Source organism: Cibotium barometz, chromosome 60 (assembly GCF_041138505.1).
Source record: "Cibotium barometz isolate CiBa-2024 chromosome 60, ASM4113850v1, whole genome shotgun sequence".
Taxonomy (NCBI): Eukaryota; Viridiplantae; Streptophyta; class Polypodiopsida; order Cyatheales; family Cibotiaceae; genus Cibotium; species Cibotium barometz.
The window spans coordinates 20,858,148-20,884,167 of NC_141105.1; the positions used below are offsets into that span (position 1 = coordinate 20,858,148).

Below are 26,020 nucleotides of genomic sequence, written 5' to 3' on the forward strand. Positions count from 1 at the left end.
TTTGATGATGTTCGACTTTTTTTGACAAGCTCCCCATGCCCGGGCTTATAGAAAACGTAAAATTAGGCCAAAGTCACGTGTACGCACACGATTCTGTTTTTTTTCGTGCCCCACTTCCGCATAGTCAATCCTCTCATCTCGCAAGCATCAGAGAAGGAGTGGAGATAGTCCCGAGGGCTGCTTTGCACGCCTTTTGAGGCTTCCAAAATCAAATTCTACCCAAACCTCCTCCTCCCGTTCCCGAATCTCTAAATTCTTGCCACTTGACAGCTTTGTGAAACTCTTCCTTAAGATAATATAGAGATAGAGATATAGAGATGAGAGAAAGCATGAACCTGCCCAAGGTTAAGGTGAACCGGTTAGACACGATGCAGGGTAAATGTAAGGTAAACAATTAAGCCCAAAGAATTCCCTTAGATGGGCTCTGTCTGGACTCTCATAATGAAAAGGTTCCAGAGGGCCGGCACACACGCTGTGTGCCGGCCCCCCGGTGCACAGTGACCTGACGCTTTTCCGTGCTGTAAAAAAAACCACAAGCTTTTGAAAGGTGGACAGTGGGGCACGGGAGTGTCTAAGAAGCTATGCCGAGTCGACGCCTTTCTAAAACAAAGTGCATAGGGCCAGCATTGTGTTTTCGTGTGTGTGTGTGTGAGAGAGAGAGAGACTGTGGGAGTGTGTGTGTGTGTGTGAGAGAGAGAGAGAGAGAGAAGTGCGTAGGCCCAGCATTGTGTTTGTGTCTGTGAGAGAGTGAGAGAGTGAGACACGAGAACGTGGGTGTGTTTGTGAGAGATAATGTGTGTGTGTGTGAGAGAGAGAGAGACAGGGTCGGAGAGGGAGACGCGTTCGGATTGATTGTGAATTGAGAGGGAAGCGTTCGGATTGATTGTGAATTGAGAGGGAAGAAAAGGAGGCACATCATGATTGACAGTACCTTGCTTTTCGTGTCGCAACTAGGAATCGATGAGGGTTTGGGGCAGAATGTAGGCGATATAATTAACAGAGCTGAAGAAGTGTTGTAGGCTTCAAGGTAAAATGATTTTTAATTACGTTAGAGCGGGGCAGGCAAGGCTCTGTGCGAGGTGAAGGAAATGATGGAGGGGAAAGAAAAAGTACACACAGAAGACACAGAGGGAGAGGGGGGTTAGCACAGTGCTTGTGTGGGGGAAAGAAAAAAATATACACGGAGACACAGAAGGAGAGAGAGAGGGAGGCAGACAAAGAGAGAGGCTTTTCTTGGGAGCTTTGCAAGAAAAGAAATGTGCCACGTTTACTAAGGTATATAGCCTAGGTTGTCATATCAAGCTTTGAATAAGGGCGGTTTTCGTTTTCACAAAGCTTGCCTTCCAAGAAGAAAACACATCAAGAGCAGTTTCTAGCAGTAGGGTTTCCATAGCCGTGACAGCTTCTGCAAGCAGCTGGAGAAGCTTTTCTTGACATAGCTACGGTATGTACGTGGGTGATTTGTTAGCTTGCATGACTTGTAAAGAGTAAAAGGGCTTGGGATATAATCTGCAAGAAGAAGCTTGGAACAGTCTGTTCTTTGACGAGTCCCATTATCCATCTAGTGGCTTGTTAACAGCAACGGGACAACAAGAACATGACACCTTAACACCTGATGATGAGACGCCAAACAGAAAAAAAGCACACATAAGCATCACGCGTTCGCGTTTGCTGTCTTCTGATGCAATCTGGCACCCGTTTCCTGAGTCTCCTCTCTCTTCCAAAGGAACTGTTCTTGATTCTTGTTCGGCTTCAGTAACTACCCCAGGGCTATCATCGGCACTGCTATGGCGTAAAACCTTAGCGTCTTGGCAGACATTAGCTCACATTTAATGCTCAGAAACGCATGCTTTGATGACTGCGTAGTACGTGCCTAAGAAAAGCCTGCAGAGAGAGCCTCCTGCGGCCTGCCCACTGCCACAGTGCCCACCTATGCCTTCCCCCTTTCATTTGCTTTCCCTCTCGCATTTACCCCCCCTCTCTCTCTCTGTCTGTGTTTCTTCACCTGACACTTCGCCCCGGCGAAGCTACTCTCAAGATTTCCAACACCTTTCCCTTCTATCCTCACGATATCTCCTAATCCCACTGATCTTAAGTGTAATCCGGCACTAATTCGCTTGTTCGACGACACCAACTACGCTATCCGATACTCAATTGGCCACTTTTCCTCGCAACGAGCTCAATGACTGTTAATCAATCACGGGCCTTCTCTACCGAAAATGCAACTTCCGATCTCCTGCCCAAGGTAATTTGCACTAACCCTCGTCCCTACTTCTCTAATTCTAAACTATTTGAGTGCTTAAGTGTGATAGATGCCCTTTTGTCGCGTCAACACCATCGTTTCTGGTGGTCTAATTTGAGTATTTGTTAAATGCCCACCAGTAATGGTTCAATTTTGTTTTAGTCTCGCCCTAATGGTTCAATTTTGTTTTAGCCCGCCCCTCATTCAGTGAGGATAGACACGCCCTTGATACTTCTTGCTCCATGTAACCTTAATCTTAACAGTCTCAACAATTCAATGCTCTTTCTTTGAGTAAATCTCAGAGTATTGCAGGGGAGCCTTACATCGGCTGCCGTATGCCGACTCTGTTTATCATAGTAAGCCCATAAACCATATCAGTTGAAAGTACATCCACACCTGCAATCTATGAGCCAGAACTTTGGCATTGAAACCCTGAAATGCCATGTTTATGCAGCAGGCTGAGAAAGGCTTGCTGTGGTTCTATCCACTGATACATTCTGGTTTTTTAAGAGGAAGGGGGGCTGGGGAGGGGTCGGGGCATGTGTGTGCGCGCGCGGAGAGGCTTGAGGACCCAAGTGCACACCCAAGTGCACACTCCTACAGACACAGGGGCACCGCTGGATATGCTCTACTCAATAAAAACACATGGAACATACAAAGAGCAGATTTAAGGGGGAAAAAGTGGCCTTTCACATCTGGTTTTAAGCAAGGCCTGATCTATTACCTCTGGGATACCTACTCACTTGGCAATTGTATGGTGCTCCCATGTTAGAAGTCTTGTGAGAACTCGACTCAACTGCGAATGTCCTATTGAGAAGAGTATTAAAGGATTAAAAAGTGGTTTTTGCCTTTGACTAAACAAAACCACTTTTATGAAAAGGATTAAGGGATTGAAAAGTGGTTTTTTTTTAGTTTTAAGTGAACCAAAGTATTTTTTCACTTTTCTTTGTCTTTTGGTTATTATCTAATGGTCACAAAAACTTTTACTATTTAACCTTTATCTTTACCTTTAACCTTTGGTTTTATTTTCTTCAATCCTTTTCATTTTTTTCCACAAATTGACTTAGCTCGTGCTCTTATACCATTGACACAGGATCCCCATTTAAAAATTTATAAAAAATAAATATTTCAAATAAAATAAATATTAAACTATTCAACTTAAACTATTGCAATAAATTAAACCTAAATCAAGCTTTAAAAAATAACACATGAAAAATACTTAACTCTTGTATGGCACAAACATTGGGTGCCACTTGTGTGGCCTATCCCCCAGTAGCCTTACCTTCTATGAGAGCATGTTGCTCAAAGTTGAGGGTAGTTCAGGGTTTTGTAGATTGTCACGTGTGTAGGTAACTCGTGCAGAGCCTTCCTCGTCTGACAGAGGACAGAGTCGCATGTGTGGCTGGAGCATCCTTATGGTTGGTGTTACCACAGCTTAATCAGGACTATTGCACTATGTTAGATATGTACCATTACGAAAGTCAGAAATCATCAAATTGAGTCAGCTGAAGTGCCAGTCGTGGCATTTTGTTGTGATTTCAAACAGCCAGAAGCATAATTCATGACCTCAGCTATGTCGAGCAGACAAAACACTGGCATAAATAGCAGAACTAGGAAGATGCCAATTGAAGATTCAGCATGAAATGGTATAACTTTCTGTTGTATCATTACCCAACAAGCTCACAGAGTTCTCTTCCGCTTCAGATGTCTGTTTATCCTACCCAAGTAGATTGTTTGGTACCTGGTGGGGTATTGATTTGCGTCTGGAAGGTGTCTAGCTAATTGATGTCCATCCAAATGATCACCTTGAGCCTGTGTTTCTAAGGTAGAAGTTTAGGGTGCTATACTGCAAAGGTTGTAGTCTAGTCACATATATGCCTCTACCTAATAGTATTGTACTACTTTCTGTTTCATCAATTCCCAGGTGTATTTATGAAGCCTGTGCAACTCCTTGGGAGATGGTTGGGTGGGACAAACCAGATCATGTGAATGTGTGTATAAAAGTTTGGAAAAATTGCATCAACCACTAATGGTGATCGCGGATTTAGCTAAGACCTAATGGATCTTGCATCTGGTACCAGTGGAATTTTGTGCTGGAACACTGTTGTGTCAACTCCCTTTAATTCAGTGTGTTCCCAGGTTATATGAGACCAAAAGGTAGTACCATGTATCTATGATGAGTACTGAACAAAGGAAAACTGTATGAAACTAGCTACATAACGATGACAAAGTTTGGTCATACAGTGATACCACCTCCTCCAGAATAAAATGCAAAGCAGCCATAGCATCTCCCCTCTGTGATGGGAGCTCGCTACGTCGTCGAAGGATATCTTGGATCTGCAGCTGCTGGGTGGAGGGTTGCCGCCTTTGAGACCTAGGGCGTCTGGCTCTCAGAAGGGATCATGCATGCTCACTATTGACACCCCGTGTATGTGGGGCCAAAAGGCGGCAAATCTAGCTATCATATGGATCTGCACCTCTGGAGTGTGGAAAGCATTTATATTTTCAGCATCTTGATCTTGTTTATTCTTTTTTTTTTTCTAGATCAAGTCCCTTAAAGGGTGGTTTGGTGGAGAGAGAGAGAGAGAGATTTGCAATACAGACATGTCACTATTTGGAAAAGTGCATCAACAACTAGAGGTGCTGCTCCAAACTGTGCAAGAATGTTGGGATGCAGCACGGATGATATACTTTTGATCACGTGTGAAAACATCATCACTTGCAATCTCTAGATTAATTAAGTCCCTTAGAGGATGGAGAGAGAGAGAGAGAGAGAGAGAGAGAGAGAGAGATTTGCAATACAGACATGTCACTATTTGGAAAAGTGCATCAACAACTAGAGGTGCTGCTCCAAACTGTGCAAGAATGTTGGGATGCGGCACGGATGATATACTTTGGATCACGTGTGAAAACATCATCACTTGCAATCTCTAGATTAATTAAGTCCCTTAGAGGATGGAGAGAGAGAGAGAGAGAGAGAGAGAGAGAGAGAGAGAGAGAGAGAGATGTAAGACAGATAGTCACGGTCTGGAAAAGTGCATCAAACAACTAGAGTTGCTGCTCCAAACTGTGCAAGAAGGATGGGATGTGGCACAGATGGTATACTTTGGACTTGCACCCTCTCCAGTCATTTCCCAATGGTTTGCTCCCTAAAAGTGGCCCCATACATCACTGCAGGTGTCCCTACTGTATCAAAAGCCACCTCAGAGTGGTGGGCTCCTGGAAATTAGCTTGGAAACACTGTCTCTCCAAGCAAGCTAGAGCGGCATACACACACGGTGAAGTGTGGGCGACAAGTGAAAGTGAAAGCAACATCCAGGTATATGAAGGAGGTAACAGTCTCTACATGATCCCCTGCATATGTGATGCTGCTTGGATGCTCCCTCCTCAGCCAGTACCAATCTCAGGGTAGAAATAGGATTAGGCCTCTGTGATGGGAGCATGTCATGTCGACGGAGAACCTCCCTGAGCTGTCTATGTGTGGTGGAGGGTCCTGATGCTCTGAGTGGGGGGCATTTGGCTCATAGAATGGATTGGATCCCCTGCATATGTGATGCTGCTTGGATGTTCCCTCCTCAGCCAGTACCAATCTCAGGGTAGAAATAGGATTAGGCCTCTGTGATGGGAGCATGTCATGTCGACGGAGAACCTCCCTGAGCTGTCTATGTGTGGTGGAGGGTCCTGATGCTCTGAGTGGGGGGCATCTAGCTCATAGAATGGATTGAGCTGTCTCGCTACTAAGAACTTCTCTGGGGCGCGGATGCGTGGTGGACTCTGATGTGGATGCATGTACCACAAAGGAATCTGTGATGGCTCTCAGGGTATCACCCATGAAGAGGATCTCCTTGGATGTTCAGACACGAGTGATGAATCCTACAAAGTCGCCGACGATACGGGAGCACATCAACAAGTTGCAGGCTCTTCGGCAGGAGGTTCTCCAGGCAGGGAAAGAGAGATCGTCAGAGGATATGGCCATCACGTTGTTGTCCCATTTTCCCTCTCAGTTCTCAGCATTTTACTCCTCTTTGATCACCAATGGCAGGCTCCACACCATCACATGGGAGGCGCTTGTGCCAATTGTCTTGGACCAGGAAGAGCGATTTATGAATCCTCCACCACAGGGTGGAGCATCTTAGGCCTTGACTGGCCAACGATCGAAAGGCCGTAACAACAAGAAGGGCAAAGGGAAGTCTTTGTCGGAGAAGAAGCCCGATTGAGACTGTGAGAAACTGAAGGCCGAACGGACTTGTAACGATTGTGGCGAGAAAGGCTACTATTGGAGGAAGTGTCCCAAACGGAATAACGGGAAGAGTGCTGATTCTTCAGCTTCAGCTGCAAAGACTCCAACCTTTGTGCACTTGGAGATTTTGGGCACAGATGCTTCATCTTCTTCAAGCAAGGAGACAGTTGGCTTCAGCGCTAGGGATACTCGGGAGTGGATTCTTGATAGTGGTGTTTCCAGGCACATGACTCCTTCTCGTGAGTTTTTACAGGATCTTAAACGGCAATCAGGTCGTATTTTCATTGGCTACAATTCCACCATACCGATTTATAGTGAGGGCAGGATGGAGATCATTCCCGATGGCAGAGAGGGGAAGCATTCCTCTCGTGTTCTTTACGTCCCTGCACTTGGTTTTCATTTGTTGTCAGTGCATGAGGTTTGCAAGACTGGCTTTTGGGTGGAGTTTGAGGAGCATTCTGTTGCTCTAAGGGACAGAGAAACATGCCAGGTTGTTTGGGAAGGCGGAGTGGAGAACGTTATATATAAACTCTCAGCACTCTCCTCTCTTATAAGCTCTCAGATTGGTGACTTGTGGTACTTTCGGTTTGGCCACTTGAATGTGGATGTGCTGCGGCGAGCTTTCCGAGACCAGATGGTGGTTGGCAACTTGGCTTGCCAGATGTTGGCAGCAAGCAGGGACGCTGCAGTTCTTGCATTCATGGTAAGCAGCACAGGAAATCTTTTCCGAAGCACACTGACTTGTGTGGACCTTGCAGACGCCATGCTTCGAAACCTGTGGAGTTGGTACACACTGACTTGTGTGGACCTTGCAGACGCCATGCTTGGGAGGTTCTTTGTATTTTATGTTGCTTGTTGATGATTGTAGAAGATTCACTTGGGTTTATTTCCTTTCCCAGAAGGACCAAGCTTTTGGGACAAAGAGTCCACTTCCGTCAAGGAAGTCCTTGCACAGGGTACATGGAGGAAAGCCATGCAGGTGGAACTGGATGCCATAGAGAAGAATAAAACTTGGGAGTTGGTTCCGAGGCCGTCGAAACGGTCAGTCATTGGTGTCAAGTGGGTCTTTAAGACCAAGTATACGTCAGATGGGTCTTTAGGACCAAGTATACGTCAGATGGGTCGGTGGACAAACACAAAGCCATACTTGTGGCTAAGGGTTATGCTCAGCGGCCTGGCATCGACTATGAGGCTATCTTTGCACCAACAGCGAGGATGACCACGATTCGGACCATTCTTGCCCTTGCTTCTTTTCAACGGTGGCCCGTATATCAGATGGATGTGAAATCCAAGTTCCTTAATAGTGACTTGCAGGAGGAGGTGTATGTTGAGCAGCCTCTAGGCTTTGAGGTTCCAGGATCAAAGGGGATGGTTTACAAGTTGTGGAAGGCCTTGGATGGTCTTAAGCAGGCTCCCAGGGCTTGGAATCAAAAGATTGACTCCTTATTTCTACGGACTGGATTTCAGAGATCAGTTGCAGATCCCAACTTGTATCTCTTTGGGGAACGCGGCATGGTCACGTTGATCATCCTTTATGTGGATGACCTCATTCTCATTGGCGGTCATGTGGAGCACATTGCAATGACGAAGGCTGCCTTGTCAAAGGAGTTTGAGATGACCGATTTAGGCTTACTCCACTTCTTCTTGGGATTGGAATTTGCCAGACCTAGAGGGGGTTCTTTGTCTCTCAGCAGCGTTATGTCCATGAGTTGCTTGAGGCCTTTGGGATGGAGAACTGCAAGCCTATCACGTCACCGATGGACCCGAACACGAAGCTTACAGTGAATGATCCTTGTGAGCCAGTTGATGCCTCTGTATCGAAAGCTGGTTGGTTCATTGATCTGGTTTTGCTGAACACCAGATTGGGCTTGAGCTTTCCAGTGGGACTGTTCAGCTTGTTTATGCAGATGCTGTTGAAGTCTCATTGGGATGCAAGATTGTGGATCTTGCGGTATTCGCAGGGTACGAAGGATCTTGGACTCTTCTACGACACTGGAGGTGAAACGAAGGACTGAGTCCGACTCCAAGGTTGGAGTGACTCAGGCTACAGTTTTACCCTCGGCTCAGGAGCTGTTTCATGGAGCAGCAAGAGGCAGCCAACTATTGGCTTATCGTCTATAGAAGCAGAGTACTGGGCTGCTTGTGGTGCTGCTTGCGAGGTTGTGTGGCTGTGGAGGTTGCTTGGCGAGATTGGGTTTCCACAGAAGGAGCCCACGGTCATCTAGTGCGATAACCAGAGTTGCATCGCTATTGCTCGGAACTTGGTCTTCCATGCCGCAGGCACCTGGCTGACTGTCTTAGAGCAGGTCGTGAGCACATGCTGCTGTCGGCCTGTTTTAGACTGGCTGACCAGCAGCCTGGGGCCATATAAAATGACCCCTTGCCCCCCACACTTCCCAGTTGTATATCCGGGATTTTCTTGAGTGTATATAGCAGAGTTAACACAGCTTCTCTCTCTCTGTTTCATCTGCGTTTTGCTCTCTACAGCAGTTGTCTTCATTTCCGCTGTGCATTCTGACAGGTAATGCTCCTCTGTCTCTATCTCCCTGATCATGCGTAGCATTATTATCCTCTCCTCTTGGGGATGACCTTAGCTCTTAGTGAATCAATCTGGAGGTGGTAGGAGGACACCTTTAACTGAACAATGGCAATCCTTATAGCATGGAACATGTGTCTGTAAAGAGAAACCCATCCTTTGTAACTCCCGAAAAGTGATCTCCATCGAATTGGAGCTTCGTGGGAGCTTTGGGGGTGTGATCCATGTCCGACTTGTGTGGAGTCAGGTCAAGTCTAGTCAGATGATGCTGTTGATCTCAGCAGACATCTAAGAAAGGACTATACTTAAAAGGGGGAAGATGATCCATGTGGACGCCATGCCTATTGAACCATGTAGTAACCTGCAAATACCGAGATCTGCTTTGCCCATCTTGTGCCAGCTGCATGGAGGACTCAAATGCTGTTGGTCTCTGTGTAAAGTATACAAGTGAGAGATGTACATGATAGTCTGAAATAGGGCATCAAGTGCCGACGCTGTCGCTCCAAACTCAGCCAATATTATCTCATATGGTACCGAAGGCTTACTCCTCATCATGTGGGAAGACATTCACACTTGCACTCTCTCTATCCTCCTCCAATCCTAGTGAGCACGGAAACACCCTCTCTCCAAACGTGCTGCGGCATATCCCGTTGCTAGGTCAGGTGGGCCCGGGCAGCTGGCCGCATAGTAAAGATAGGGCTAGAGAAGGTAACCCCCAAATACATGTACGAAGTAACTATCTCGATTGCCTTATCTGTGTGAGGAGTGTCTGGACACAGCCTGGTGTGAGGTGATCTTGGTTTTACCAAGATTCATAGGAAGATCTCTCTCATCACAAAATGTCTGCAGTGCATGAAGGTGTGTCCGTAGCCTCTCTGATCACTTTGAGATGAGGACTATGTCATTGGCATATAGAAGGATAGGCACCACTGTCCTGGCTAGCTGTGAACATGTGCCCCCCAACCATTCAATAAAATAAGAAATCTCATCAATGTAGAGACCAAAAACTTTAGAAGAGATCGGGCAGCCCTGTTTGACTGCGATAATTCTGCAAGCTTCATTTGACATACCCCTGGGTGCCTGGATCAGAGCAATAATACTCATACAATGCCATCACCCCCCACACCATCTCTGACAAGAATTGGAGCTCGTGTAGGAAAGAAAAATGTCAAGATCTTGGTATTGAGTCAAAGGCCTTGCGGAAATCCACAAAGCAGCAATAGATCCTCTGCCTCTGCACCCATGCTGCCTCAATGACCGCCGTTGAGGGTAAGATATGGTCTAGGTTCAAATAATTCCTCTTGAATCCTGGTTACCTGTGGCCCTTTGTCTGTGCCCCTCTACCCATGAGCTAAACTGAGGCTCCAGTACTGCAGCCTATATCTTGGCCAATGTGTGACCGATCATAATGGTTCTGTAGTTGTTTGGGACGTAATCCAATGGCTGAGACCACTTCATTATCCACCAAACCAATCAGTGATTAAGTCCAATGGATACGCCGAAAAACATAGGATCAGTGCCCCCCATTGATCTGCTTGGGCACCCTAAGAAGAAGAATGTACTTGCTGGATGTGTCAAGCTGCTATGCTACTGATGATCTCCCATTGTGAGCTAGTGTGTGACTTTGGAGTCCAGGGCTGTATCAAAACTGCCGCCTACAGTCGCCTCACAGATATGCGCATGTGAGTGAGACTCAATGCAAGGCCTCGTCCATCATCCTCGACAAGTAAGACCTCGCCTGCCTCTGCAACCCAAGCTACCGTCCCGCATGTGATGGTGCGGGTGGTGCTCGGATCAAGGTGGACAGGCAGAGGATGCGCTGCCATACCTCCTGTGCCTGGGGGCAGTCCCACAAACAATGTCTGGCTCTCCTCAGGGCTGCTGCAATGGCAACAGCTTGCTGATCTGCCAGTGATTGCCAGCATTGTTGACGAATTAAATATCCACGATGCACCCTTGCTCACAGAGGAGGGTGGCTTATAGGAGGTTTTGGATCTGGCCACGGGCTAGTCTGCTGCTGAGGTTGTGGCCTTCAGAGAGGCCATGGAGCAGGAAAGGCGCTGGAGGCCTGCATCAGAGAATAAGCAGTTGAGTGCGGCCTGGGTTGGGGTAGATAGGGCGGCTGCCTTGGAGTCCTCCAAGGGGGAAAGGACAGAAGGTGCTCGCACCTACCTTTGAAGCACAAACGTGGTGCTAGGGCCATATGCACTCTCGCTACTCATGAATGAAGATGGTGTGGTGTTTTTTACATTCATTTAAGAGGATCTACAAAATCGGTTGCATGCAAAATCTGATGCATGTTTTCGTTCACTTTTGTGAATGCAAAGGGCTATCTGTGAATGTGGGGGAAACAGAGGCCATGATAGCAAGAATTTATCATTACTGAGAGCTGGAGACAAAAGTGAGCCCCCTCCCACCCTGCATATCCTTCTTCCTGCCTCTTTGCTGTGCCCGCCTTCCCTTCTCCTGCTCGCTTTGCTGCTCCCCGTCTCCCTCCCTGTTCGTGTTTGACACCATGACCCCCTTCCAGCCTGCACCTGTTGTACAGACTCCCGCCTGTCTTTTCCAGCACCGTGCTGCCCACCATTCCTTGCACAGTAACAGCCACCACCACCCCCCCCCCCCCCCCCCCCGTCCCCCTCCTGCTTTTTCCTCTACGGGGGTACATTGTGCTGCCTCTCCCGCCCGGTCAACCTTCACTCCATCTTCCTACCGAATCCAATCCCCCCCCTCCCCCTTTTCTTCTGTTTCTTGCATTATGTCCCCCTGTTTTTTCCTATCCGTTTCCCTTTCCCTAACAGCCCCCCTCTTCCTGGTGATTCCCCTCTTGTTTCACACTGGTGTTGAAGAGTTTGCCATGGCAGCAACTCAGTTCTGGCACATATGAAGTGTGTCTGCTGCCTTCCATTAGCAAGTATTTTCAGCCCCTTAAATATTTAAATTTAAAAAACCATCAAGCATAAGCCCAAGTTCTGGTCCATGCAGAATCCACTTGAATGAACATGGCATATGTTGGCTGAGAAATCACCCACAATGTCTTTTTGTTCCATACGCCTCCTAACAAAATTTTCTTGTTTTGGTTACGAGTGTGTGGGCATGCTTCTGTTTTTTTGTGGTTCAAACTGTCTAGTTTTCTATGAGTGGTGAAACCGTCATGGTCGTCGGTCACAGATTTTCTGCCCCAGCTTGTAAATTGCAACGGAAAAACCTGCATTTATTTAATCGATTGTGAGCTGTCCATTCTGATGGTTGCTGATGTGTCGGGCATTGAACTGCTGTCCATTTTGCCTTGTAACGTGTCTTACAACGACTGGTCACTGCTCCCAACACATTCTGCCCCTGCTGATGTGTCATACATTTAGTGGGCTTGCTCATGATTCTGCCTACTGATGTGTTGACTTTCCACTGGGCGCTGCTCCCTTCAACCATGACGGACAGAATGGTCATGGAAATGACCGTTCTGCATAACAGGGCTCCCGGCTAGTGCCGGTTGCCCTGACCTGCAGAATGGTCATCCCCATGACCGTTGTGTACTCCATAAATTCTATAGGCCTCTTGCTTCTGTGTGTGTTGGTATGTCCTTCAATGCTTTCCTAATATTCTTGCATTCTTGATCAAACCACAAATTGCATGGAAAAGGAGCATTCAATTGAACTTGACATCTTTTAGTTGCAAATACTTTCCTGTCGTAGTACAAAGCACTTGTCCTCCGAAGGCTCTTGTTAGATGCATTCTGAAGAAAAGAGCTTCATGCATAATCTGTTACTTTCTTTCGAGAATTTGAAAGCTTGGTATTCCCTTGTTGGAGATGTTTTGTTCCTCTTTTTATGAATTCACATTGTAGGAGCTGTGGATACATAGTGGTCTATGATCTAAATCTAATGTGAGAGGGTCAATGCTACATGAAACATTGTGTGACAAACAGCTCTCATGAGTGGAAGAGTAGTCTACACTCTCTTTCCCACTAATGTTGCTATGCATGTGTGTTCTCCTGTGGCTTCAATGTTTCTATGTTTCAAGTCTACAAATTCAAGCTTCAAAGTCAAATGTTGTGATTTTTCTCTTGGTCATCTATATGTGTAAGCTTTATATAGTTTAAAAAGTTTATGCATACTTTGATTTTTTGAAGCTAAATTTTTTGAAACCGAGGCTTGTGTTTGGATCTTTGTTCTATGAATCAACAAGTGCTTTGATAACTGATCGGCAGTTGTGTTTTCCCCCCACAGGCAGGTCTTCACAGGTTGAATCAACTTGTAATTGTGGACTTGTGTTTGGCTCCTAGCAAGGTATGCCCATGCCAGTGCAATGAAGAAGATTGTCCATATGCAAATTTTCCCATTTTGTATGCAGAAAAGTTGTGTTTGTCAATGTAAAGTTTCTACGAGTGGTCTGTAATGTTGTCTACATACAACCTGAGTAATCTTCTGCACAGCCACTTGGATTTGAGATCTTGCACGCATGGGTCTTCTGTTGACAAGGATGGTTGCTCCTTTCTCTAGGTCGTGGGTGAATGCCTTACATTGATTTTGAATGCTAACATGGATGCAACCATAGTCCTAACATTGATTTGAATCCAAAGCTCTCTCTTCTTGCCCATTCTTTTTGCCAATGATGGCAGTCTAAAAGACTCTTCTAAGTAGGTAACCATCTGCTTGAATAATATACAGCCAATCTTGATGCCAAGGATTGCAGTTCATCCTACTGAAGAACCCTAGTATGCCTTGCTAATGTGAGCATCCACATCTGTTTTACAGTATCCCTTGCTTAGGTGAGTATGTACAATTGTCTCATCCCAAGTATCCCTTGGGGCCCTAGAACAAGCACACCTTTGTATACATATGAATTGTTATGTCTGGTAGGAGGTTTACAAAGGATGTTTGTGATTGTTATTATGGAGATTCCACTGCAAAGATGATAACCGAACTACATCTACAAGTTTTAAGCTTGGGATTGCTGCATGCTTGATCTGCCACCATCCTGTACTAGCTGCTGTTTTGGGGCCATGAAGAAACAGGTAGTAAGTGGTCTATTGTAAATAAGAGAATGCCTACGTTGAAGCCACCTTCTTTACTGGTCTGTCAATATAGATGCCTTGGATAAAGTTGTTACACAAGCATAAGTGATGGGGCATGTAATTCACATGAAGTGGAATTGAGCCTTTGAATCTGCTTCTTCTACCTACATAGGTGTTTCATTTCAGTGATCAGTCTTTCTTGCATATGCAGGATATTCTTGTTGGGAAAGCATTCAAGAAGGAAAGCCTTGCGTGGAAACTGCTAATGCTGTTCATTGTTGGATTGTGTGGGCTTTCCATGTGCTTTATACACGTGGGTCAAAAAAGCTTGCTTTTGAAAGCAGGTTGCCACACCCAAAAAACAGTTCCAAGCATCCAGTGTCCTCAAACTTCAAGGAACTCAACAGAAGGTTTCATACTCCATTATCCTCGGCCCAACAGTTTTGAAAGGTGATCTAAAGTTTTCCATATTAATTCCGTTCTGCTAATGTCTGCTAGTCTGTATTGACTTTTTTTTCTTTCTTTTGGACAAATATGACAGAAAAGAATGTGCTTGTACACCTGTACACTACTTCGTGATCTTATCCATGCAAAGATCAGGAAGTGGATGGTTTGAAACCCTTCTTAATAACCATCCCAACATCAGCTCTCACGGAGAAATTTTTGCTGGGAAAGGGAGGCATGAAAATTTATCGGTAATTTCAAGGAGACTTAATGAGGTCTACAACTTAGACTACAGGAGCAGTGCTGTTAAGAATGGATGCACATCTGCTGTGGGTTTTAAATGGATGCTTAATCAGGTTTTTCTTCCTTCCTTACAAGCCTTTTCAAATTGTGATAAAATCCTCGACTTCATGCACGTGTTTCTTTCTCCTGTAAAAAGTTTTCACCTAGTCAAGTTGGTTTTATTTTACTGTGATGTGTGTGTGTGTGTGTGTGTGTGTGAGGGGGAGAGAGAGAGAGAGAGAGAGAGAGAGTTGTATTAACGTCTTCAAAAGACCCGAAGGGTCTGTGAGACCTAAAATCTGCTAGTAACGTGGAGAGCCGCCCAAGAGCACCACCAGCAGTGTGGAAGAGGACGGATGGAAGGCCTAGCCTGGCCGAATGGTCTCCCCACCCCCAAATCCCGGTTATCCACTATAAGTGGGGGATGAGGGAGACCACGGGGTGGAATGCCCCTTATAGAAGGGCCATGAAGACTCGAACCCACAATGTGGGATAATGGCTTCCACATGGCAGCGTAGGAGAGGCAGGCGATGAAATCCAACGAGCAACAACCCCCCAGAATGAGATGCCCGAATGATGCCGAGCAACAGCGCCCGAACGATGCCGAGCAGGAGCCCAAGAGCTGAACAGGTTCTGATACCGTATCAGAAACACGGAGAGCCACCCAGGAGCATCACTAGTAGTGTGGAAGAGGACGGATGGAAGGCCTAGCTTGGCCAAATGGTCTCCCCACCCCCAAATCCTGGTTATCCACTATAAGTGGGGGATGAGGGAGACCACGGGGCGGAATGCCCCTTATAGAAGGGCCGTGAAGATCGGAACCCACAATGTGGGATAATGGCTGCCACATGGCAGCGTAGGAGAGGCAGGCGGCAAAATCCAATGCCAACAAAATCAATATCATAGCTCCATGAAAATATTGATCGCTTCCTATCCTATGAACATGTGCTAATGAGAAGGGTAGTACATGTAACCATGTGGCTAACACAAGGTGCTGGTATACAGTGGGGTGGGAGGAATGCATACCTCATCCAATAATAGTTCTAAATGAGAGAGAGAGAGAGAGAGAGAGAGAGAGAGAGAGAGAGAGAGAGAGTCCCAATGGGTCTATGAGACCAAAAGTAGTACAAAGGTTTCATGTGATACTGAGCCATGTAAAAGACCAAAAGAAATTGTAAGAATCATATAAAAGGATAGACTAACGGTATATGTATCACATCATTATCATGAGGAGGGCTAGAGCTGCATAGCCTCTAGTCAATCTGGATTGGGTTGTGAGGGCAAAAGGACGAAGGATCAGATGTACGAGAGATCAGAGCAAAACCACATAGCATGAAATATGTGAGTGAGTCTATATATAATGGTGAGTGAACATATGTACAAGAGCTCTCTGATGTGAGGTGACTCAGAGTAGAAAGACCAGTGCAGAAGCAGAGATGATGTCTGTCACCAATTGGCCGACCATTTGGTCCATCTCCAGTTTTTGCGTCTCGTTCACTTGAGGCCAGGCCGGTGTCTCATGTGAAGAGGCCAGTATTTTGCTGACATGGACGGGAGCCAGACTGGTGCCACCCGTGTATGACCTGGACTGTGTTCGACCCATGGGATTGTCACGCCATGGAAGAGCCAGTATTCGTGCCGTGTTTTGCCTATGGGACTGTCACACCATAGGGAGACTCGTGCCTGGAACTGTGTCTTACCTATGGGACCGTCACTCCATAGGAAGACCAGGTTTTTATGTTTTACGTCGTGCCAGTTTTGTGCCGACAAATATTTTGTACTTGTTCCATGAACGGGAGATATGTCCATGTTACTATTTGCACATGCACACATGATTTGCATGTTTGAAACTGTTTTCGCATGACATGTATTTTTGTGTTTGCCTGCTTGACGTGTTACTTACTGAGCGGGGACGCCTGCCAGTGAGTCGTGAAGTCTGCTCTGTCTTCTGACGAGTTTTGGTGCATGTGAACAGGTGGTAAGTATATTGCACATGTTGTTTTAATGTTTCATATTTCTAACCCTTTTGATTTATAAGGTCTTTTGTTCACACACACTTAAATGTGGGCACCACTTTGGGCACCCACTTATTAGGGGCCAAGGTGGGGAGCCCCACTTAAGTGAGTGTGGGGGTGGGCATGGTTACCTACCACATCCCTTTGGAACTGGCCACCCACATGCAAGCGTGGGGGGGGCCAGCCAAATCAAAGTGTTAAACTCCCTCTCCAAACCTTAATAAAAGAAAACGGCGACCACCTTGGAGATTCACGAGTTTTTGGCGCCTCCAACACCCTGCACTCCAACGCTTGCTGACGGAGGAGTAAAATCAAAAGACGGCTGTGCTCTGCCGGCGCAAGCTCTTGATTGGCGCTTCCTTCTCCACCGTTGCTGGCGACTCCACAGGCTATAGGTGGCTGCCCAGGCTACTGTATATCCTCCCTCAACGGGCTGTACTCTCTGCCTCTGGCGGCTGCTCCTACAGGCGGCTGTCCACCATCTACAGGCGACTGCTGTGCTGAAGTCGGCTGCTCTTCTCGAACCAGCAAGCCACGTTGAATCCACTGCTGGCTGCGCATGCTTTTCTGCTGGCGGCTGTTTATGCTGCTGCTGGCTGCGCCTGCTCTTCTACAGGCGGCTGTAGCTCCAGCCAGCGCAGACTGCAGGCGACATCTATCCTCCGGCTGCACCTCAGCACCCTCTGCAGGCGGCTGTAATTCCTGCTGCTGTGGGCTGCGCCAGTTGTGGGCTGCCCACCACACAAGCAAGCAGCTGCGTAGAATGCAGCCTGGTACCATAACTCCTACAGGCGCTGCCTCTTCTGTTTATTCCAGGCGCCTCCATCCTCTTTCAACAAGATGGCTATGTACTGTATGTCCTCTCCAACAGTGTGCTAAAGGCCGGTGGTTGCAAGCTGTCATCTCTTCTCCACTGTAGCTTGGCAACCATACAGGCTATGTGTCACCTTCATACAGCAGCTACCTCTCTCGACATGCTGTGCCTTGGTGTTTCTCTCAAGTAACTGCACACATGGGTATTGGACTTCCTCAGCCATCCACAAGTAAGTAAATTTCAGATTTAAGTAAAGCATTTTTGTGTTAAATCTGATAAGGGATTCCCGACTCCCTATACGGCCAACACCCGTTCGGTGCCGGGTAGTCCAAGCTTTATTGGAGAACCTCGGTCCAAAGGTGCTGAGATCGGGAGAGCCAGGCGTTAGTACGAGAGCGCCTGTTTGTGCGTGGTCTCGAAACACCAGTGAGGCGCTCTCCGCGGAGTCCAGTGAAAGCACAGGACCGTAGAGACTGGACCACGCTAGTGGTCGTTCTGCTTCGAGTGTCTACTCCGAACGTCGACTTCGAACATATTTGTTTGGTATTGTTTTCATATGTACATGGACATCATCTGGTTCTTGGAACCCATGGAGCATTGTATTTATTAAATACTCCCAATAAATATATCATATATTGAGGGGGGGGGTCGGCCCGTTCTGGCCCCAATGCTGGTGTCCATCTTTCCATTTCATTTTCATTTCAATTTCAAGTTGAATTAAGTTGTCCATTTCAAATTGTGGTTTTAAAGTTGTGCTACTAAGCGTGTGGGTGTCCAACGGAGTCTTCCCACTTGACGGGATCGGTTTCATTGGTATCAGAGCATCTTCCTAGTGGGGAAACGAACCTGTGTACTGGACATCCTGCTTTTAGCACACTTTAAACACAATGGACAGCCAAGGCAACCCTTTGGAAGTGCCAAATTCGAGGGGTCCATCTTGTGCTTCTCGTGGGTTTGATGCCCTGCAAGGAAGACACAAGCCCCTTGAAAGGGTTAATGATAGTGAATCAAAGGGTCAACTGTCTCCAGGAAAGACAGTTATGCTTGAACAAGAGCTTGATGCTATGAGGGCTGAAATGGAACATATGAGAAAACTTTTGCAGGCTCAAGAGCAAGAGTTAAAGTTTTTGCATGAAGATCTCCATGTGCAAAGTGCTATTGAAGCCAGGAAGGCTGATGCAATGGTAGATGTAACTTTCGAGTCCATGGCACGGGAAGTGGGCAAGAAACCAAGGGAGTTGGCACTTGCTTACCTTCTCCGCAAAGGTGATATCAAAGAGGGGGATGACGGAGAGCTGAAATTCAGAAATCCACCTCGTTTGAAGCATGGAGATCCCGCATCTCAAAGGCTGAAATCTTTTATGCAAAAGGAAGAGGTGACAGTCACCTCTCGTCATGCATCTTCTCCACAAGGCACTAAGCATGACAGATATATGTATGCCAGTGCTCATGGAGGGCATGAAAGTCACATACATGCAAGACATGTATCTTATGGTAAGGGTGACAGGACTGCTTCCAGAAAAATTTTGCCTTCTGAGTTGTCTCATGGAGAGACATTGCCATATGCAGGTAAGTCACATGCATCTGAGTTTCAAGTTCGTGGAGCACATGCCACCGTGCCTCATGAAACTTCTATGACGGCCCATGGAGCCCATGCAGATAGGGCTGCCCCGTTGGATAAGGGGAAAAGAAAAAGAGAGGACCATGAGCCTCATGCCAGGAAGCTCAAGCAATTCAAAGCAGGTGACAAATCTGTTAAGTTTGATGTCTTTCATGGTGAACATGATGCTTCTAAGGTGTTAGCATTTGTGGCACAGTTTGACATTGCTTTTAGCGATGAGGACTTTACTGAAAAGTCAAAAGTACGCCATGCTAGCATGTTTTTGAAAGGGACTGCTGCTCATTGGTGGATCACTGAAAAGATCACCAAGGATCCCATCAGCACCTGGAAGGAATTCAAGGATAGATTTTATGCTCAGTTCTTGCCACCCAATGCAGAGCAAACTCTCACTCAAAAGTGGGACAGGTTGGAGCAAAGAGATAATGAAAGCGTGCAACAGTATGTTAACAAGTTCTGGAAAGTGTTGCTGGAAGTGACTCCCTTTATGCAAATCACTGAGGATGAAAGAAAAAGGAAGTTTCGCTCTGGACTGCAACCAGTATATAGATCGGGCATTGAATTGCACCCGAAACATACTTTGCAACAACTCACAGCTTCTGCTCTTGCTACGGAGCAATTGGCGCTCAAGATTAAGCAGGATCAAGGAGGTTCAAAGAGGAAGGACAAGGCTGTCCCAAATCTGCACAAGGGTGGACAGCCACCTAAAAAGAACTTCCGGGAGTCCTACAAGGGTGGTAAAGCTGAAAATAACACCTCTAAAGATCAGGGCCCAAGGAAGAACAAATTCAGCTTAACCCCGGAGCAAAGAGAGCAATATGCCAAGGATGGAAAATGCTTTTCTTGTGGTAGCAAAGACCACATGTTTCGACAATGCCCAGATCGCAAACCAAAGCACGAGGACAAGTAGACCAAGGCTAATGTACATGCAGTTCCTGATGTGCAAGGAAATACAGGTCATGATGCAAAAGAGCGAATGGTTTGCAAGGCTTGGGGGCAAATCAAGGATCAGCCTGCCTTATTCATGTTTGATGACTGTGCAACTGACAACTTCATCTCTATGTAAACGGCAACTGCTTTGGGTATTGAGGTTGAGAACATGGGACCTCAGATTGAAGCCGAAGCTGCATTTATTGGTAAAGAGGTGCAGGTTACCCCATTGATAGGGAAGTTGCGCATCCATATCCAGGGCTACCTTGATAATGAGCATTTCCTAGTTGCTCCACTGAATGGATGTGATGTATTGTTGGGTAAGCCGTGGCACCATAGGCTTGAGCCCCGCAAAGACTACAAGTCTAATATGATTTCTTTTATGCATAAAGGCCGCATGCATTTTATTGATGCTGGCAAAGAAGGGGATTCCATCCCACTTGTATCACACATCCAAATTAATAAAGCAATGAAAAAGAGTCTTTCTGCGTACTTGGTTTTTGTTCGTGATAGCCTTGTACCAAATCATCAAAAATGTGGATGCTATGTCTAATGATAGGCTGAATTTTCTAAATGCATTCAACGACTGTTTTGCTGACTCGTTGCCAGGTGAATTACCTCCCCAAAGGCCCGAAGATCACCGCATAGATCTTGTGCCAGGTAGTTCTCCTCCTAACAAACCCGCATACCGAGTGAGTGCTGGCACAACAAGAAGAAATCATGAAGCAGGTGAACGAGCTTTTAGAGAAAGGTTTGGTTCAACCCAGTTCCTCACCTTACTGCTCTCCTGTGCTTCTTGTTCAAAAGAAGGACGGATCATTCCGTATGTGTGTGGACTATAGAGCATTAAACAAGCTTACCATCAAGAACAGATTCCCAATTCCGCGTATTGATGATATTTTGGATAAGCTTGATGGTTCGGCCTGCTTTAGCAGACTTGATTTGAAGAGTGGTTATCACCAGATACGAGTGGTGCCACAAGATGTCCATAAGACTGCATTCAGGACAGCCTTCGGAGTATATGAATTTTTGGTAATGCCTTTTGGTCTCACCAATGCTCCTGCTACTTTTAATCGTATGATGGATAGGATACTCCGACCCCATCGCAAGTTCACAGGAGTCTTCTTTGATGATATCTTGGTTTTCTCCAAGAATGAACAGGAACACAGAACTCATTTGGTCACAGTGCTCGAAGAGTTGCGGAAGCATAAACTTTTCATCAATGCCAAGAAAAGTGAGTTTTTCCTTTCAGAGATTCATTATTTGGGTCATATTGTATCCAAGCATGGAGTTACAATGGATCCTGCAAAGATAGAGACCATTCGTAATTGGTCCGAATTGCAAAACGTACATCAAGTACGTAGTTTTCTGGGATTATGTTCGTACTACAGGTGTTTCATAAGGCATTTTGCTATGATTGCCACTCCTTTACATGATCTCACGAAGAAGAAAACTGCTTTCAAATGGACTTCAAAGGAACAGGATGCTTTCTTGCAGCTCAAGCATGCTATCATATGTGGACCCGTTTTGATTGTTCCTGACTTGCACAAGTCATTCGTAGTTGAATGTGACGCTTGTGGTGATTGCATAGGAGTTGTCCTAAATCAAGAAGGGCATGCAGTTGCATACGAGAGCCGTTGTTTGCATGATACTGAGCTTCATATGGATATCTATGAGAAAGAGCTCTTGGCTGTAATTCACGCCTTAAAGATTTGGAAACATTATCTTCTTGGGGCTGAATTTGTAGTCAAGACAGATCATCAAAGCTTGAGATACTTTCTATCTCAAACAAAGCTTTCGGAGAAGCAGATGAGAATGGCAAACTTTCTTTCCATGTTTCATTTTCAGATTGTGCATACTCCAGGAAAGAAAAATGTGGTGGCCGATGCACTATCCAGGAGGCCTTATGTCGCTGCAGTCTCAGTGGCCTCTCATGGAGACTTATCTGCTATGAGAGATTTGTATCATTTGGATGCTGATTTTTGCCATATATGGACTGATTTGATGGCTGGTCATTCACATGCCTCTTATGTTATCAACGAGGGTTATCTTATGAAGGATAATTGCCTATGTGTGGTGAAGGATTTGCGTCCAAAGGTTATGGACGAATGTCATGCTCCACCTTATGCTGGTCATAGAGGTATTATGCCTACTACTCGCATGATTCAGAGGTATTTCTTTTGGCCGAGCATACGTAAAGACATTGAGGCTTATATGCGTGCATGTATTACTTGCCAAAAAGGTAAAATTTGACAGGCAAAAACCTCCAGGTTTGCTTCAGCCATTGCCTATTCCCTCGCAACCTTGGGAAAGCATTACTATGGATTTTATTATGGATCCCAGCATGGGAATGATGCAATTTGGACCATTGTGGACAGGTTTGGCAAGCAAACTCATTTCTTGCCCGTCAAGAAAACCATATGGTACAGCTTTTTCTTGCAAATATTTTCAAGCATCATGGTATGCCTAAATCCATTGTTGGGGATAGAGATCCCAGGACTACCAGTCTCTTTTGGAGGGCTTTATTTGATAATATGGGTACTAAACTTGAGTTTTCATCAGCTTATCATCCCCAAACGGATGGCCAAAGTGAAGCTGCAAATTCATCCGTGTTGGATTTGTTGAAATGTTATGTGGCAGATCAAAAGACTGCATGGGAGAAGTATCTTCCACTTGTTGAGTTTATCTACAACAATACGATCCATGCTTCCACAGGAAAGGCTCCGTTTGAGATTATCTATGGCAGAGTGGTATTGCCACCCATCCTTCGAACAAAGGATGAGATTTTTGCAGCTGATGAATATGTTCGTGACTTGGATGTTGCCTTTGGTCAGGTATGGACAGCCATAGCAAGATCTCAGGATAAGCATAAAATGGCTGCTGACAAGCATAGAAGGGACATGGAAGTCAAAGAAGGTGATTGGGTATTACTGAAATTTGAGAAGGCCAGGCTTCGGAAGAGGCCAGGACGAGAAGGATCATATCCTAAGCTTTCTCCTCGCTATTATGGACCTTTCAAGGTGATTCATAAGATCAATGAAGTGTCCTACAGGCTTGCTCTACCTCGTCATCGGAAGATTCACAATGCTTTTCATGTGAGTCTATTTCGGAAATATGTGGGGCCAGATTCTGATGAGCCTGTCACAGAAGATCCACCAGAGATTGAAGAGCTTGAGGAGATCCTCCAGCCAGAAAAGATTGTTTTCCAGAAGGAGAGAAAGCTACCTGCAGGAAAGCTTTCCAGGAGATACCTTGTGAAGTTCAAGAATTATTTGCCTATTGATGCCAAGTGGGTAAATGAAGATTATTTTGTTGATTACCCACAATTGTTGCAGGCATATCTTGAGGCTTTTCAGTTGAGGTCAACTCTTTAGAAGCCCGAGGGGATGTCACCAATTGGTCGACGATTTGGTCCATCTCCAGTTTTTGCGTCTCGTTCACTTGAGGCCAGGCCGGTGTCTCATGTGAAGAGGCCAGTATTTTGCTGACATGGACGGGAGCCAGACTGGTGCCACCCGTGTATGACCTGGACTGTGTTCGACCCATGGGATTGTCACGCCATGGAAGAGCCAGTATTCGTGCCGTGTTTTGCCTATGGGACTGTCACACCATAGGGAGACTCGTGCCTGGAACTGTGTCTTACCGATGGGACCGTCACTCCATAGGAAGACCAGGTTTTTATGTTTTACGTCGTGCCACTTTTGTGCCGACAAATATTTTGTACTTGTTCCATGAACGAGAGATATGTCCATGTTACTATTTGCACATGCACACATGATTTGCATGTTTGAAACTGTTTTCGCATGACATGTATTTTTGTGTTTGCCTGCTTGACGTGTTACTTACTGAGCGGGGACGCCTGCCAGTGAGTCGTGAAGTCTGCTCTGTCTTCTGACGAGTTTTGGTGCATGTGAACAGGTGGTAAGTATATTGCACATGTTGTTTTAATGTTTCATATTTCTAACCCTTTTGATTTATAAGGTCTTTTGTTCACACACACTTAAATGTGGGCACCACTTTGGACACCCACTTAGGGGCCAAGGTGGGGAGCCCCACTTAAGTGTGTGGGGGTGGGCATGGTTACCTACCACATCCCTTTGGAACTGGCCACCCACATGCAAGCGTGGGGGGGGGGGCCAGCCAAATCAAAGTGTTAAACTCCCTCTCCAAACCTTAATAAAAGAAAACGGCGACCACCTTGGAGATTCACGAGTTTTTGGCACCTCCAACACCCTGCGCTCCAACGCTTGCTGACGGAGGAGTAAAATCAAAAGGCGGCTGTGCTCTGCCGGCGCAAGCTCTTGATTGGCGCTTCCTTCTCCACCGCTGCTGGCGACTCCACAGGCTACAGGTGGCTGCGCAGGCTACTGTATATCCTCCTTCAACGGGCTGTACTCTCTGCCTCTGGCGGCTGCTCCTATAGGCGGCAGCTTACCTACAGGCGGCTGTCCACCATCTACAGGCGACTACTGTGCTGAAGTCGGCTGCTCTTCTCGAACCAACAAGCCACGTTGAATCCACTGCTGGCTGCGCATGCTTTTCTGCTGGCGGCTGTTTATGCTGCTGTTGGCTGCGCTCCTACTACTGTGGGCTGCGCCAGTTGTGGGCTGCCCACCACACAAGCAAGCAGCTGCGTAGACTGCAGCCTGGTACCATAACTCCTACAGGCGTTGCCTCTTCTGTTTATTCCAGGCGCCTCCATCCTCTTTCAACAAGATGGCTATGTACTGTATGTCCTCTCCAACAATGTGCTAAAGGCCGGTGGTTGCAAGCTGTCATCTCTTCTCCACTGTAGCTTGGCAACCATACAGGCTATGTGTCACCTTCATATAGCAGCTACCTCTCTCGACATGCTGTGCCTTGGTTTTTCTGTCAAGTAACTGCACACATGGGTATTGGACTTTCTCAGCCATCCACCACAAGTAAGTGAATTTCAGATTTAAGTCAAGCATTTTTGTGTTAAATCTGATAAGGGATTCCCGACTCCCTATACGGCCAACACCCGTTCGGTGCCGGGTAGTCCAAGCTTTATTGGAGAACCTCGGTCCAAAGGTGCTGAGATCGGGAGAGCCAGGCGTTAGTACGAGAGCGCCTGTTTGTGCGTGGTCTCGGAACACCAGTGAGGCGCTCTCCGCGGAGTCCAGTGAAAGCACAGGACTGTAGAGACTGGACCACGCTAGTGGTCGTTCTGCTTCGAGTGTCTACTCCGAACGTCGACTTCGAACATATTTGTTTGGTACTGTTTTCATATGTACATGGACATCATCTGGTTCTTGGAACCCATGGAGCATTGTATTTATTAAATACTCCCAATAAATATATCATATATTGAGGGGGGGGGGTGGTCGGCCCGTTCCGGCCCCAGTGCTGGTGTCCATCTTTCCATTTCATTTTCATTTCAATTTCAAGTTGAATTAAGTTGTCCATTTCAAATTGTGGTTTTAAAGTTGTGCTACTAAGCGTGTGGGTGTCCAACGGAGTCTTCCCACTTGACGGGATCGGTTTCAATGTCGGAGCTGAAGCACGGTTGATGACGAAGGCTCGCATCGATGTGAGGCAAAGCACTCCGAGAGGTAGTTGGTGTCGAAGGCTTGTGTCGGTGGAAGCAGAGGCACTCTGAGGTGGTAGTGGCAGCGGAAGATGAGGTGATGCAAGCTCTGGTGACAAGGGTGCTGTTGTACCTGAGCTGGTAGATGAAGAGCAGAGAGGGCTACTGTCCGGAGTGGTGGTGGTGCAAGCTCTGATGACAAGGGTGCTGCAAGACCTGAAGGGTGCAGGCTCTGATGACAAGGGTGCTGCGTACTTGAGGGGTGCAAGCTCTGGTGACAAGGGTGCTGCATACCTGAGGGGTGGTGAGGAGTAGAGAGGGCTGCCGTCCCGAGTGG

The 26,020-nt window shown here is 46.5% G+C and overlaps 1 protein-coding gene across 2 annotated transcripts in view; it reads left to right on the forward strand.

Moving 5' to 3' along the window:
* Window positions 1–1,338: 1,338 nt before the first annotated feature.
* Window positions 1,339–26,020, forward strand: part of LOC147605105 (uncharacterized) — a 37,807-nt gene continuing 13,125 nt past the window's right edge. The window contains exons 1-4 of one of the 2 annotated variants that reach the window (XM_086794087.1): window positions 1,339–2,245; window positions 13,245–13,304; window positions 14,244–14,482; window positions 14,574–14,832. In XM_086794087.1, coding sequence (XP_086650213.1) covers window positions 2,183–2,245; window positions 13,245–13,304; window positions 14,244–14,482; window positions 14,574–14,832 — 621 coding nt within the window. In that variant the 5' untranslated portion in view covers window positions 1,339–2,182. Of the gene's footprint in view, window positions 2,246–3,731; window positions 3,889–13,244; window positions 13,305–14,243; window positions 14,483–14,573; window positions 14,833–26,020 lie in introns of those variants that run through there. The other variant, XM_086794088.1, reaches the window with a different exon arrangement.